Source organism: Podarcis vaucheri (assembly GCF_965113315.1).
Source record: "Podarcis vaucheri genome assembly, chromosome: Z".
Taxonomy (NCBI): Eukaryota; Metazoa; Chordata; class Lepidosauria; order Squamata; family Lacertidae; genus Podarcis; species Podarcis vaucheri.
This window is the reverse complement of record NC_138758.1, coordinates 39,298,629-39,311,423: the sequence shown is the minus strand read 5'-3', so window position 1 is coordinate 39,311,423 and position 12,795 is coordinate 39,298,629. Positions and strand designations below refer to the sequence as shown.

Below are 12,795 nucleotides of genomic sequence, written 5' to 3'. Positions count from 1 at the left end.
TGGCTTCACTATTACCAAATAAGAGAGACCTTTAATTTAGATAAAAAAATTGGCTTCCAGGTGGAAAAATCAAAGTTGGAAACAGAACTGTTAGATCCTAAAACAAAGATACTTTCAAGAATGTATAACTTGCTGTTAAAATGGAACACTCAGGATGAGATGGTTAAATCTGCTATGATTAAATGGGCACAAGATGTTGGACATAACATTATGTTTGCTGACTGGGAACAGTTGTGGACCACAGGTATAAAATTTACGGCATGCAATGCCCTAAGAGAGAATATTATGAAAATGATCTATAGGTGGTACATGACCCCAGTCAAGCTTGCAAAAATCTATCATTTGCCCGAAAATAAATGTTGGAAATGTAAAGAGACTGAAGGTACATTCTTTCACCTTTGGTGGACGTGCCCAAAGATTAAGGCTTTCTGGGAGATGATCTATAATGAAATGAAAAAGGTATTTAAATATACCTTCCGGAAGAAACCAGAGGCCTTCCTCTTGGGCATAGTCGGCCAATTGGTGTCAAAGAAGGACAGAACTTTTTTTATGTATGCAACAACAGCAGCAAGAATACTCATCGCAAAGTATTGGAAGACACAAGATCTACCCACCTTGGAAGAATGGCAGATGAAGGTGATAGACTACATGGAATTGGCAGAAATGACTGTCAGAATCTGAGACCAGGGAGAAGAGGCGGTGGAAGAAGAATGGAAAAAAATTAAAGACTATCTACAGAAATACTGTAAAATTAATGAATGTTAAAGGGACGTTGGATTGAAAACAAGTGGTGTTGGTTAAAAGATTAATAAGAATATGTAAATATGGATTGATAATGGTGGAAAATATATATTTATTATAGGTTAAGATGTTGAGTAAGGACAAATGATAGAGGGTAAGGATTTGCTGAACTAAATATCTGAACTGGAATATAAAAAGGGAGGTGTGAGGAGGTCAAGAAACTAGTGAATGAAGTATAAGATATGAAAATACTAATCTTTTTTCTGTTTTGTTTTTTGGTGTTTTTTCTTCTTTTTTCTTTTTTTATTCTGTTAACTGTTCTCTATTGTGTGCTTTTATGTGTTTTGTATTTTCTCATTTTTGTAGGTTTTTGTATTTTATGTTTAAATTTGGAAGCTTTTGATTGTTTACGAAACTTTAATAAATATTATTTTTTTAAAAAAAACACACACCCTGGTCTCCTGAGTCCTGTTTAGAGACCAACCATTACACAGTACTTTCATCAGGGGCTGCAGTCGTTTTTGTGGCAAATAATCCCCCCTCCCCTCTACTTGTTCCAGACAACAACTCTGCAGCTGCTGGAGAGTCAGGAGGAGCAAAGGGGGAGCAGCAGCACCGAGGAGGAAGGACCTGCGGGAAGGAAGCAGCCAAGTGCCGCACCCCTTTATGGGGATCCCCACAGCAACTCTCTCCGAGAACCAGCCCCAGTGGCATCCCCCGCTCCTTTGGCTAATCTGAAGGAAAGCTCAAGCAGTCCTCCATCCACCGCTCTCGAAGGAGCCCAAGACAGTCTGCTTTTTGCAGCTCCTGAGGCTCATTCTTCGGAAGCACCGGTTGAACAAACTCATGCAGCCTCTGCTCAAACTGCAAGGCCGCCTCTCAGGCTCTCCGCCAGTATTGAGAAGGAGAGGCCAAGCACTCAGGGTGAAATGGACACAAAAGACACTGCCATTCTGGCACCTCCAAATCCAGCGGCGGATGAGATGGCACCTCCAATGGAGGGGCCCACAACGGATCCAGAGGGCAAGGAGGAGAGTGGGGCAAGTCAGCACACTGCTGGCCCCACATCTCAAGCTGCTGTAGCCGACAAGCAGCAGGACTTGGCTGGAGCCTCACAGCCAAGACCAGCGTCCAGCCCCATGGAAGCGGATTCCAGGTCTGTGCCAGGGCGGGAGGGGGACGGGAACTGTACCCATTATGAGTCTCTTGCCTTTCCGTGCCTGCCCCCCCCCTAATAACATGGGGTTTAAGGCACAAAGGAAGACCCTGGCTCCCCCTTGTTGGGTGATAACGCCGAGGCCTGTTGCCTCTCCCCGACTGCAGCGTCGCCTGGGATTCATTCCTCGGGTCTCCCGTCACACTGATGTGGTCCATATCCAGGGACATGAGCTCACAGTGAGCAGAGTTCAAAACAGAAGCTCAGCCTTGAGTAGTAACAGCTAAGCCTAATTTATTGCAAATTAAATCAAAGGTAACAGAACAAAGAAAACATGGCTGCTCTCTCTGTCTTTCTTCCTCAGAGAGAGAGCGGCAAAAAACAAAAGCTATACAGAGCGGAAACAGCATATCTCAATTTCATCTCACAAGACTCCCACAATCAGTGCTGGAATGTAAACAGACATGTGACATGTAACAATCAAACACACATCTGCAGTACGGGAGGAATGGAATTCTCAACACCCCTCTGCTCCATTCATTGACTTCAGTGCTAGCACTCCCCCACTCCCTCATTTAACCCCTCCTCAAGCCTGTAAGGTAGGCACTACCCAATGAGCTTCAGGGCTGAGTAGAGATTTGAACTCTGGTCTCCCAGGGTTCTGGTCCGTTAACCACTGCATCACTCCCACTCTCCTTTTCCTTCTGTCTTTTTCTCTTGCAGTCTTCTTGAGGACAAGGGTGGTTTCTTCAAAGTTGCCACTCCCAAGCCATCTGCATTGGGAACTCTCTTGGCAGAAGACGACGACGAGGAAGAGGTGGTAAGAGCTTTGAGGGGGTGCAGTGGTGTATGGTGCCATTTGGGACGGCTTAAGGTGGCAGGCATAGAGGCCCTCAATAGGTGTTTGATAAACTAAAGTGGTAGTGTTTTGTTACCAGGGCACCACCAATCTTTCCTGTGGCTGTTAGGGGCGCTATATTGTTACGGTTTTGTGGCATGTTCATATTTGTTTCAAGCATGCTTTCAGCTGCTATGGCCTTTGAGTAACAAGTGACTAACAAGTCCAATCAGTCCAATCACTTTATTAGGGTCATTGTCCACTATTCAATACTAACAATAGCTGGAGCCATAGCCACTGACGGGCAGCAGAGCCAACTACTTCCAGTTTTGTCCTCTTCTTCCCTGCTGAGTCCCACAAGGGGCAACCCTGAGACTTACTAGGAGAAAGCTAGAGCCTGCATCCTTGGCTTCCTTCCCCCACTTGCCTTGCTGATGGTCCTGCTCAGCTGGCCACCTGAGTCAGAGCCTGCTCTGCCAAGCAGCAGTGACCTAACCCTGCCTTTCTTTCTCTTGGTTTCAGAGCCTTAAGGGTCGGCCTCCCCCCACCCCACTCTTCGATGATGATGACGACAATGACGACGATGACATGTACCTGCTGGGATGAGCAGCTTGGCAAATGCCATGGCAATACTTTCTTTTCTCAAGAGCTTCAGTGATTGCTATCTGGGGCTGAGATGGATGGAGCTGGGGTTTTTCCTGTGGGCCTCCCCAGATTGCTCATTTGGGCTTTGGTGGCCTTAACTTGTGGTTTTTGAGGCTGCTGGCAGTAAGAGGGGTGACACACTCTCTCTCTCAGTAGCAAATGTCAATTGGGGACTTTGTCTAGCTTCAAAGTCCTGACTGTTTAATTCACCACTGCTGAACACACCTGTACCCTACACACTTTTGACCCAGCTGCTGTTGGGAGTAGCGATGGGTATCACCTTGAACAGCTCCTCCCTGTGGAAACCAAATTTAACCTATTGCCATAACTCACCTCCAGTTTTGAACCTTGGCAAAACCGGATCTTGAAGAAAATAATAATAAAGTGCAATTAAAATAAATTAACCCTGTTGCCTCAGTTCTTTCACTTTAGCAAGGCAAGAAGGGGAGGGGTATTTGTGTGGTTCTGTACGCCAAAAACCCACTCACCATTTATAGGGCACCTTAGGTGCTTCACGTTCATACACCCAATATGTTAAGAATTAACACCAGTCCTGTGAGGGAGGCCAGTATTAGTAATCTCTTCGTATTGCAGATGGGGAGGCTGAAACAGAGAGTGGCTTGCCCAAAGGTTGAATGATATGCAGAAGGTGATACCTTGGTCCTCATCTCTGATACAAAACTACAAAGTATATACAAAAGTAACGAATGTGGTGACAATAATAATAATGCAGCAAAACAACACCACCACAAACTGGCTTAGAAGTATAAAACCAAATTTACTAGAATAATAACTAGAATACAGATAGACTTGTAACCATTCAAGCAACAAACATACTAAAGGGCCATGTGCAAAACAAAGCCTGGAGATACTGTAAACATGGAGTGGATAAATGTACAACTGTATCTTAACAAGTTGCATGTGCAATAAACGTTACACAGACTGGATAAAGGAACCGTTCAACAAGTAGCATAAGTCCAATCACAGAACGGCAACCCCGTGCCGCCACAATGGCAAGGGTAGCACACTGGAGAATATGAAAAAGTTTTTCAAAGCTGTTCTTCAAAGATTGAACTGGATGAGATGTTCTTCAATAGGTCTTGAGTTGAAAACACAAAGCCGTTTGCATGGATCAATCACAGGAAGGCAAATCAAAGCCACCACCCTGGTGAGAATAACGCAAGTGGCAAAAGGAGACCTGTTCTCCGGATATATTACAGGTTTCACTACACGCTTCATCAGTCCGAATAAACAGTCATAGAAAACGGTTTGCTCAGGATAAAGAAAGTATTCACAGGCACAGCGTGTTGTGAAACGCCTCGCTCTTCCCCAGTTCCCATTTACCGTGATTGGGCATGCTCCACTGATGCAGAGCACTTTCCCTCGACCCGCCACTGAGCGCACCACACCGGAAGTCTCATATATAAAAACATAAAACATTACTTTTTTAAAAAAACTTCCCTATACAGGATTGCCTTCAGATGGCTCAGGGGACGGATAACTCCATACCCTCCAACCTTTCTCCATTGAAAATAGGGACATCCTAAGGAAAAGTGGGACACTCCAAGATCAAATCATAAACCAGGATGGCATCTTTAAATCAGGAACATCCCTGGTAAATATGGACACTTGGAGGGTCAGCAACCAGTGCCATTTTTCTAGAAAAAGATGTGCCAGAACGCACCGCGAACACCTCCCTCATTCTCTTAGAATGGCAATGGTACCCAGAGCTAGTGCTCTGCACTCTGGGGCAGGGTTAGCTGCCCGTGGGGGTGGGGCTAGCCACCTGCAGGGACAAGGTGAGTGTCGGGGGGGTGGCGAGCATCCCAGGGAGGCATGGCGAGTATCCCAGGGAAGTGGCGCAGTGATGTTCCCCCACAGGGATGACACCCAGGGCAGCCCGCACCCACATACCCCTTCCTCTGCCCATGATAGCGCCCACCTGAGATGTGCCAGAACTGAGTTCCAGCAAGTTCCAGCTGAAAAAAGCCCTGCTTCCAACATTATAATTATCGTACCAAAGAGCTTCGTAGCTTCTCTCTCTCTCTTTCACATACCCCACCTGTCACACACTCCAAACTTACATAACAGCAAAGGCTATTCACCAGGGTTGTCAGTTCAGACCCTTCCATTTCAGGTGTAACAGGGAGTCCTTGGAGCACCCACAATCACCCAACCCTATTTTCTATAAGTTCCAGTCGAGCGTCACAAGCAAGAGACTTTAGCCAGGTGATAGAAACAAAACAGCAGCCAGTAGGCCTGATCTTTCTTGTTGCAACAAGACTTCCCACTGCCACAAAGACAAAGCAGCCAGAAGCCCCCATCAATGGTTACATCCGTATTTTAAAGTTTCCCATAAAACATCTCAGGATGCATCATCAAGACATCATAGATCTGTCACAGAAAAGGTGTGGTCTCAGGTAGAACGTGAGATCCAGGCATACCCCTGTCACGCAAATATACTCTTTCACACTTACTCCCATTCCAGTACCAAGGAAAGTATTTACAGCTCCTTGGTCCCTGAGTCAAATCAAATACACCCCTCTGTCTTGTCCGGCTTCATCCCACTATAGGATGGATAGTCATTGTGACTGAGGTGGTTGGATATCACTGGCCATGACTCCTTGGGAAGGCCCTGCAGATGTGTCTGTACATCTCAGGGATTATGGTGGGATCACTCACCCCTCCCCTTATACCTCACTTCCCTGGGTCCTAAATGCCATTGGAACGGAGAAGACTGATACAATGAGTGATTTGCGATGAATTTCTAAAGTTTTCCCATTGAACCAGTACATAAATACATTTATCAGCGAATCATTCCCAACCCCTTCTTTCCTGCTCCCAAGAGCTGGGACTCATGATTTTACAGCTTTTAAATGGAATTATGTCTTGACAAGACACTGGCTTTTTCTGCCATCTATTAATTCCAACTCTGGGGAGTCCAACTCTCCCTCCCACCCCACCCCCACACTTTTTCTATGTCATGCTGGAGGAATATGTTGACGACTGATATTTTGGGAAATGGTTTGCCCATTTACCCTCTATACAATTGGAGAACTCTCCATTTATAATACTAAACTTGGCATGAGGGTTCCCAGGGTGGGGCGGCAGACCTTATTGCTGTTTCTATGTTGGGTGCCATTTTGAATCAAGATGGCAGACTGAAATTTCAGTTTGGCATGACTTTGCCCATTTTGTGGCACATGGTAAACCACAAGTAGAGATATGATCGCGAGATTCAGCTCAGGAGTGCTCAAGGTGTGTGGGGGGGGTCTTCATTGATGTTTGGACGTTGGGTGCCATTTTGAATCCTGGACAGTACCTGTGTGTGTGTTATTAGTGTGGGGGGTGTTAGAGGAGAGGTAGTACCTTTGGTGGAGGACACACCATGCTCCTTAGGTGGTAGTTTGTTCTCAGCGAGCCAGCCAGCAAGAAATCATACGGAGTAAGTGAAATTAACTCTTTATTAGAAGAAAAAAGGCCTGCTTGCTCACTTCATCAGGGCAAGGAGTCAGATGTGCTCTTGTGAGTGAGGTCTGAGGCCTTCTTCTGACATTAGAGCCGCTGAGGGATAGAAATAATTACGCTCTCCGCAGTCCCAAACATGGTTAGAAGCCCACAGCTTGCTTTAGTTCTGCACTTGCCGGGTGTGAACAGAGAGCCAAAACAAACCTCTGTCTTACCTTTCTGGCTCTGAGCTGGAGGAAGATGATGCAGGTGCAGAGACAGGGAAAGATACCACACCCTTGCATCTTTGTCCTTCATCTTACACCATGTTCCAGTGCTGCAGTAGGCTCTATGTAGCAAGGGCATGTTCTTGTGACCACAAATTTTGAATTGGCTACCCAGGTTACACTAGCTTGTAGAAAAATCAGCAATGCTTCTGTTCACTGATTCCTGGAACTTTCTTGAAATGTAGGCTTCAGCTGCAAACGTTACTGGAGCAGCGTGTGGGAATGAAAGGCACACCACTTGTTCAATGAAAGAATTAACCTCAAGAGATGATCCCAGAGTTGGATTATTTTCTACGACATGTCATGGGTGTTTAGAGTAAGATGCATCACCACTTCCGGAAGTGGCACCATCGGCAATGGTGAATTCCCTCTAGTTCTGAGGGAGTAGCTCCGCGGAAATCGGGTCTTGCCGCTACGGCGAAGCGGGGACCCCTTCGAAATCACAGGCGGGTAAAGCCTGTGACCGTGGGACTCGGTGGGCACCTTTGGCGCCCCCCCAATCTGCGAGGCAACCCTGTAAGGGGCTCCGGAGCGAAACGGGGAGTCTGGGGCGGGGCTGAGAGTCAACTGCTTCTTCCGTGGAGTGAAGCCTCACAGCTGTTGCCGGAGAGCGCTGACCTTTTTCCTGTGACAATTCGGCTACTAAACAATTACCCGTGAGTAGGTCAAGTTTAAAGATCGGGGAATTTAAGGGAAAAAAGGATTAATTTGGCACTGAAGCGGGAAGGCGTAAACAGGAAGTCCACCTTCCGTTTTCTGTATACAAATCAAAGCAAAGACTGTCTAAGCTAAGACCTTGAAAGTTGTGTTAAAAGGACTTAAATCCTAACGTCAAATCAAAAGAACTCCCTCCCTGAACTGCAGGAGAGGGGAGGGAAGAGGGGAAAGTATTTTTTGCCTGCAAAAAAGGGGGGAGGAGAGAAAAGGGAATAAAGACCACCATTTAATCCTTGGGAACGGACTGCCTGGATCAATAGAATTGCTGTATTGAGAGTCGCACTGTTTATGGACAATGTAACTTTTTGACAGTTAACTCTGCAAGTGAGATACTTTTATTCTGAAGGGCTCCTTTGGACTTGAAACTGTTGCTTATTTTGTTGAAGGGGGACTTTGGAAAGTTGGAAAAGAAACTTTATTGTAATACCATTGACTGTTACTGTGTCCCCCTAGTGGAACACTGAAATTGCTACAACTAGCTGGGGAATTTTCCACTTCTAACTGGTTAGGGAAATTTCCACTGCAAAACAAGCTTTGGCCGTGGGACTGACCTTGATCCTCAGATAAAGTGTTATGACAAACTTGTCTCAGGAAAAAACAACAAGATCGGGCAAGGTTAGACTGCAGCAGACCAGTGCAGTATTGCAGCAACGCAGAGCATCTGCATCCGGCCCTTCTGCACCACAAGGGGAAGATCCTGCACAAGCTGGGTCAAAAGGAATGGCATCTGAAGAGGGATTGACTTCAGTATTAAGTAAAATCTATGAAACCTTGGAAATGTTGAGCAAACAAGTTACTGAAGCAACAACTAAAATTGACCAAAATACCACTAGCATTAATAACTTGGGGCAGAAGGTGAACTCAAACATAGAATCTATTGAAAAACTGCTGCAAGAATCTACTTCAAATCGAAATACAGCTGAGGAAGCAAAGTAAAAAGCATCGGCTGTAGAGGAAAGGATAACACCGATATGTAAGCAGCTTGAGGACCACCGGTCGCTTTTGTCTATGATTGAACTGAAGGAGAAACAGACTAATTTGAGGATCAGGGCGGTACCTGAACTTGAAAAAGACAGCCTAAGTGATTTTCTTACACAGGAATTTGCAGACTTCTGGAACTTGGATGATAAGCAAGACTTCAAGATAGTAAGTGTTTTTAGACTTGGAAGAGGAGGGAGAAAGAACAGGGTGAGAGACTGTTTGATTACCCTCTGAACAAAAGAAGAGAGAGATAAAATATTGAATCTGCATTTCCAGCAGACTTTGGAGATACAAGAATCAAGAGTGGAGATTTTTAAGGACATTCCGAAATATTTATTGGATCTTAGGGCTAACTACGGAGAGTTGGTGGCCCTGCTAAGAGGAAACAGAATTGTTTTCAGGTGGGAGTTTCCCCAAGGCCTTTCTTTTACCTTTAAAGGGGAAAAAATCAAAAGAAGATCAGTGGAAGATAAAGAATTTTTTGAGAGAAACGGAGAAAACCTACAAAAGGAAGCTGAAGAAGAAGAGCCAAGAGTACTAAAACCAGGAATATTAGACTTAGTGTCACTACCTTTGGGATTGGACAAACTAGAGAAAGTGACTCCACCGACAGAACAAGAACAATTACTTGGCACAGTTGGAGGAGAAGCAAAATAACGACATCATGTCTCTGCAACTATTAAGCTGGAACATTCACGGTTTTAATTCCCTGGAGAAAAGGAAAAAAGTTTTTCATTTGTTGAAAAAGGAACAATTGGACTTGATTTGTTTACAGGAAACTCACGTGATAAGGCTACACAGGAAAGTATTGATTAACAAAAGATTGGGCCAAGAGTTTATTTCATCGGATAAGGTTAAAAAGAGAGGAGTTGTAATTTATGCTAAAGAGAGCCTATCACCGAAATTCATTTTTAAAGATGACCAAGGAAGATTCGTGGCAATTGAAATTCAAATTCAAGGAGAGAAATTCTTGATAGTAGGAGTTTATGCACCAAACGAGGGGAAATCTGAATTTTTTAAGAAGTTGCATGAGACATTGTTGGACTACATGGAGTATAACATCATTATGATGGGAGACATGAATGGAGTGGTGTCCACAAATATGGATAAGTCACAAAGACAGGTAGTCACGAAAGACGGCAGACTGCCAAAAACCTTTTTTGACATGACTGACAACATGGACTTGATTGACATTTGGAGAACTAAGAACCCCCTGGGTAGAGAGGGAACTTTCTTCTCTGAAGCCAAAATGACATGGACAAGAATTGACCAAATTTGGATAACTAGAGGATTGGCTCCTAAAATTCGAAAAGCGGAAATTTGTCCTAAAACTTGCTCCGACCATAATGCTGTGAGAATGGAGATGAAATTAACACCAATTGGTTCCTTTAGATGGAGGATGAATGACACCTTGTTTAGAGATGTAGAGGTTACCAAGAAGGCCCAAAAAATCTTGAGAGACTATTTTGAGATAAATTTGAATACCACGGTTGAAAAAAGAGTAATCTGGGACGCAAGCAAAGCGGTCATGAGAGGGTTTCTGATTCAACAGAATGCAATAAAGAAGAGAACTAAAAATGAGAAAAAAGATAAAATTCTGGAGAAAATAAAAGGAGAGAAGAAATTAAGAGCAAAACCAAAGTCGCAAGAGATTCTGAGAGAAATAAAGTTATATCAAGTACAATATTTGAAAATGATAAATCAGGAAATAGAATGGAAAATTAAACAGATGAGACAAAAGACATTTGAATCGGCTAATAAATGTGGGAAACTGCTAGTCTGGCAGATAAAAAAAGACAAAAATTAAACACCATCACAAATTTGGAAGTGGAAGGAAAGAATATACAGAATCCATTGGAGATTAGAAAGTGTTTCCAGAGATATTTTAAACAACTATATACACAAGGGCCACAGAAAGAGACTGATATAGACCAATTTTTAAGAACAAATGGATTACAAAAAAATTCTCAAGAAAATAAGTTAATGCTGAACTATAAAATAACAGAACAGGAGGTTGAAGGTGCCATCCAGAATATGCAGTTGGGCAAATCTCCAGGGCCGGACAGTTTAACCTCAAAATACTATAGATCTTTGAAAGATTGGTTAATTCAATCACTAAAGGAGGTTTGCAATGAAATTTTGGAGGGGGAAAAAGCACCAGTCGTGGAAGGAAGCTTACATCACACTTATACCGAAAACTGAGTTTGAAAAAACCCAACTTAAGAATTACCGCCCCATATCCCTGCTTAATGTGGATTACAATTTTTTTTGCAGATATATTGGCTAAAAGATTGAAAAAAGTTTTAGTTGAGGAGATACATAAAGACCAAGCTGGCTTTCTCCCGGGCAGACACTTGTCTGACAACACGAGAAATATAATTAACATTTTAGAGAAGCTGCAAGTGAACATTAATACTAAAGCAGTTTTGATATTTGTTGATGTGGAGAAAGCCTTTGATAATATTTCTTGGAGTTTTATGAAGAAAAATCTTCAGGGGATGGGGGTTGGTCAAGGCTTTGAAAATGGTATAGGTGCAATTTATTCAGAACAAAAGGCCAAATTGATTGTTAACAACGTGGTGACAGAAGAATTTAAGATGGAGAAAGGGACACGACAAGGCTGCCGAATTTCCCCTTTGCTTTTTATTTCAGTCCTGGAGGTTTTGCTAAATATGATTAGAAGGGACCATTTGATCAAAGGTATTCAGGTCGGAGCTAAACAGTACAAACTTAAAGCTTTTGCAGATGATTTAGTATTGACGTTACAGGAGCCAGAATCTAGTACTAAAAGAGTATTAGAATTGATTGAGGAATTTGGCCAAGTGGCAGGATTTAAGTTGAACAAGTTAAAGACTAAGGTTCTTGAGAAAAATTTAACACCGTTCGAGAAAGAGAGGTTTCAGAAGGAGACGGGTTTAACACTAGTTAAGAAAGTAAAATACCTGGGGGTTAACATGACTGCTAAGAACTTGAATTTATTTAAAGATAACTATGAGAAATGCTGGTCAGAAGTGAAAAAGGATCTTGAAATATGGTCAAACTTGAAGCTCTCCTTGTTTGGTCGAATTGCTGTGATAAAAAATACATTCTAGGAAACAAGTAAATGAAATATAAGACATGAAAATATTGATTTGTTTTTAATTGTTTTTTACTTTTCATGTATTTTGTCTTTGTATCTTTATATCTTTTTTATTATTATTGTTATTTTTTTAATTCTGTAACTCTCTACTGTCTGTAAAATTTCAATAAATATCATTTTTAAAAAAAGAGTAAGATGCATCACCAAACCTCTTAAATCCGACATTATTTTTGCATTCAGGTACCTTAAAGCGACTTACACAGTAAAGCAACTGAGGGTGTGAACACACTACATTGTCAAAGCACACAATTCCCCCTTACCACAAAAACCTCTTAAATCCCACATTATTGGCTACACCAGCTCAGTTTCCTCTTCAGCTATTTGTCCGATCTAACCAACATCTGTTAGGATTTGAATGAGTACAAAGAATTTGAACCTGCTGTTTCTGGTAACAGTGATATCATCCCCACAGAAACGGACTGGCAAGCAAAAATGATAGAAGATCTACAACTTGCCAGAACAACAGGGAGAATAAGAGGAAATTCAATACCAAAAGTTAATCAAGATCGGATAACATTTAAGGAAGATCTTAAAAAGGAGTGGCAACGTTAATCTCCTGACAGACCTAGAATGAATCTTGGAATATGGAGAATGTACATAGTAAAAGTTTATGGATATTAAACGAGAAGGCTAAATAAGAAGAAAGAAATGTGTTTTGCCAGACCAAGTGTAAATAGCACAATGAGAAGATTCGGAAGTTAGCTACCTGCGCCTTCCTCGCCTTCTCTTCCTTCGCTCGATCTCCTCAGACGCGTCCCTTCTTCGCCCGGCGAGCGGGGGCGCCACCTCATTGGCCAGCATCGAGCGAGCGTCACCCGCCCTCCCGCCTCCCTCTCCCAGAAAC

The 12,795-nt window shown here is 43.1% G+C and overlaps 1 protein-coding gene across 1 annotated transcript; it reads left to right on the top strand.

Annotated features, from left to right (window-relative positions):
* Positions 1–1,279: 1,279 nt before the first annotated feature.
* LOC309523893 (uncharacterized protein) lies at positions 1,280–3,780 on the top strand. Its single transcript, XM_082208119.1, has 3 exons — positions 1,280–1,897; positions 2,621–2,717; positions 3,258–3,780. The coding sequence occupies exons 1-3, from the start codon at positions 1,671–1,673 to the stop codon at positions 3,339–3,341; spliced, it is 408 nt and encodes a 135-aa protein (XP_082064245.1). The 5' UTR covers positions 1,280–1,670; the 3' UTR covers positions 3,342–3,780.
* Positions 3,781–12,795: the final 9,015 nt, after the last annotated feature.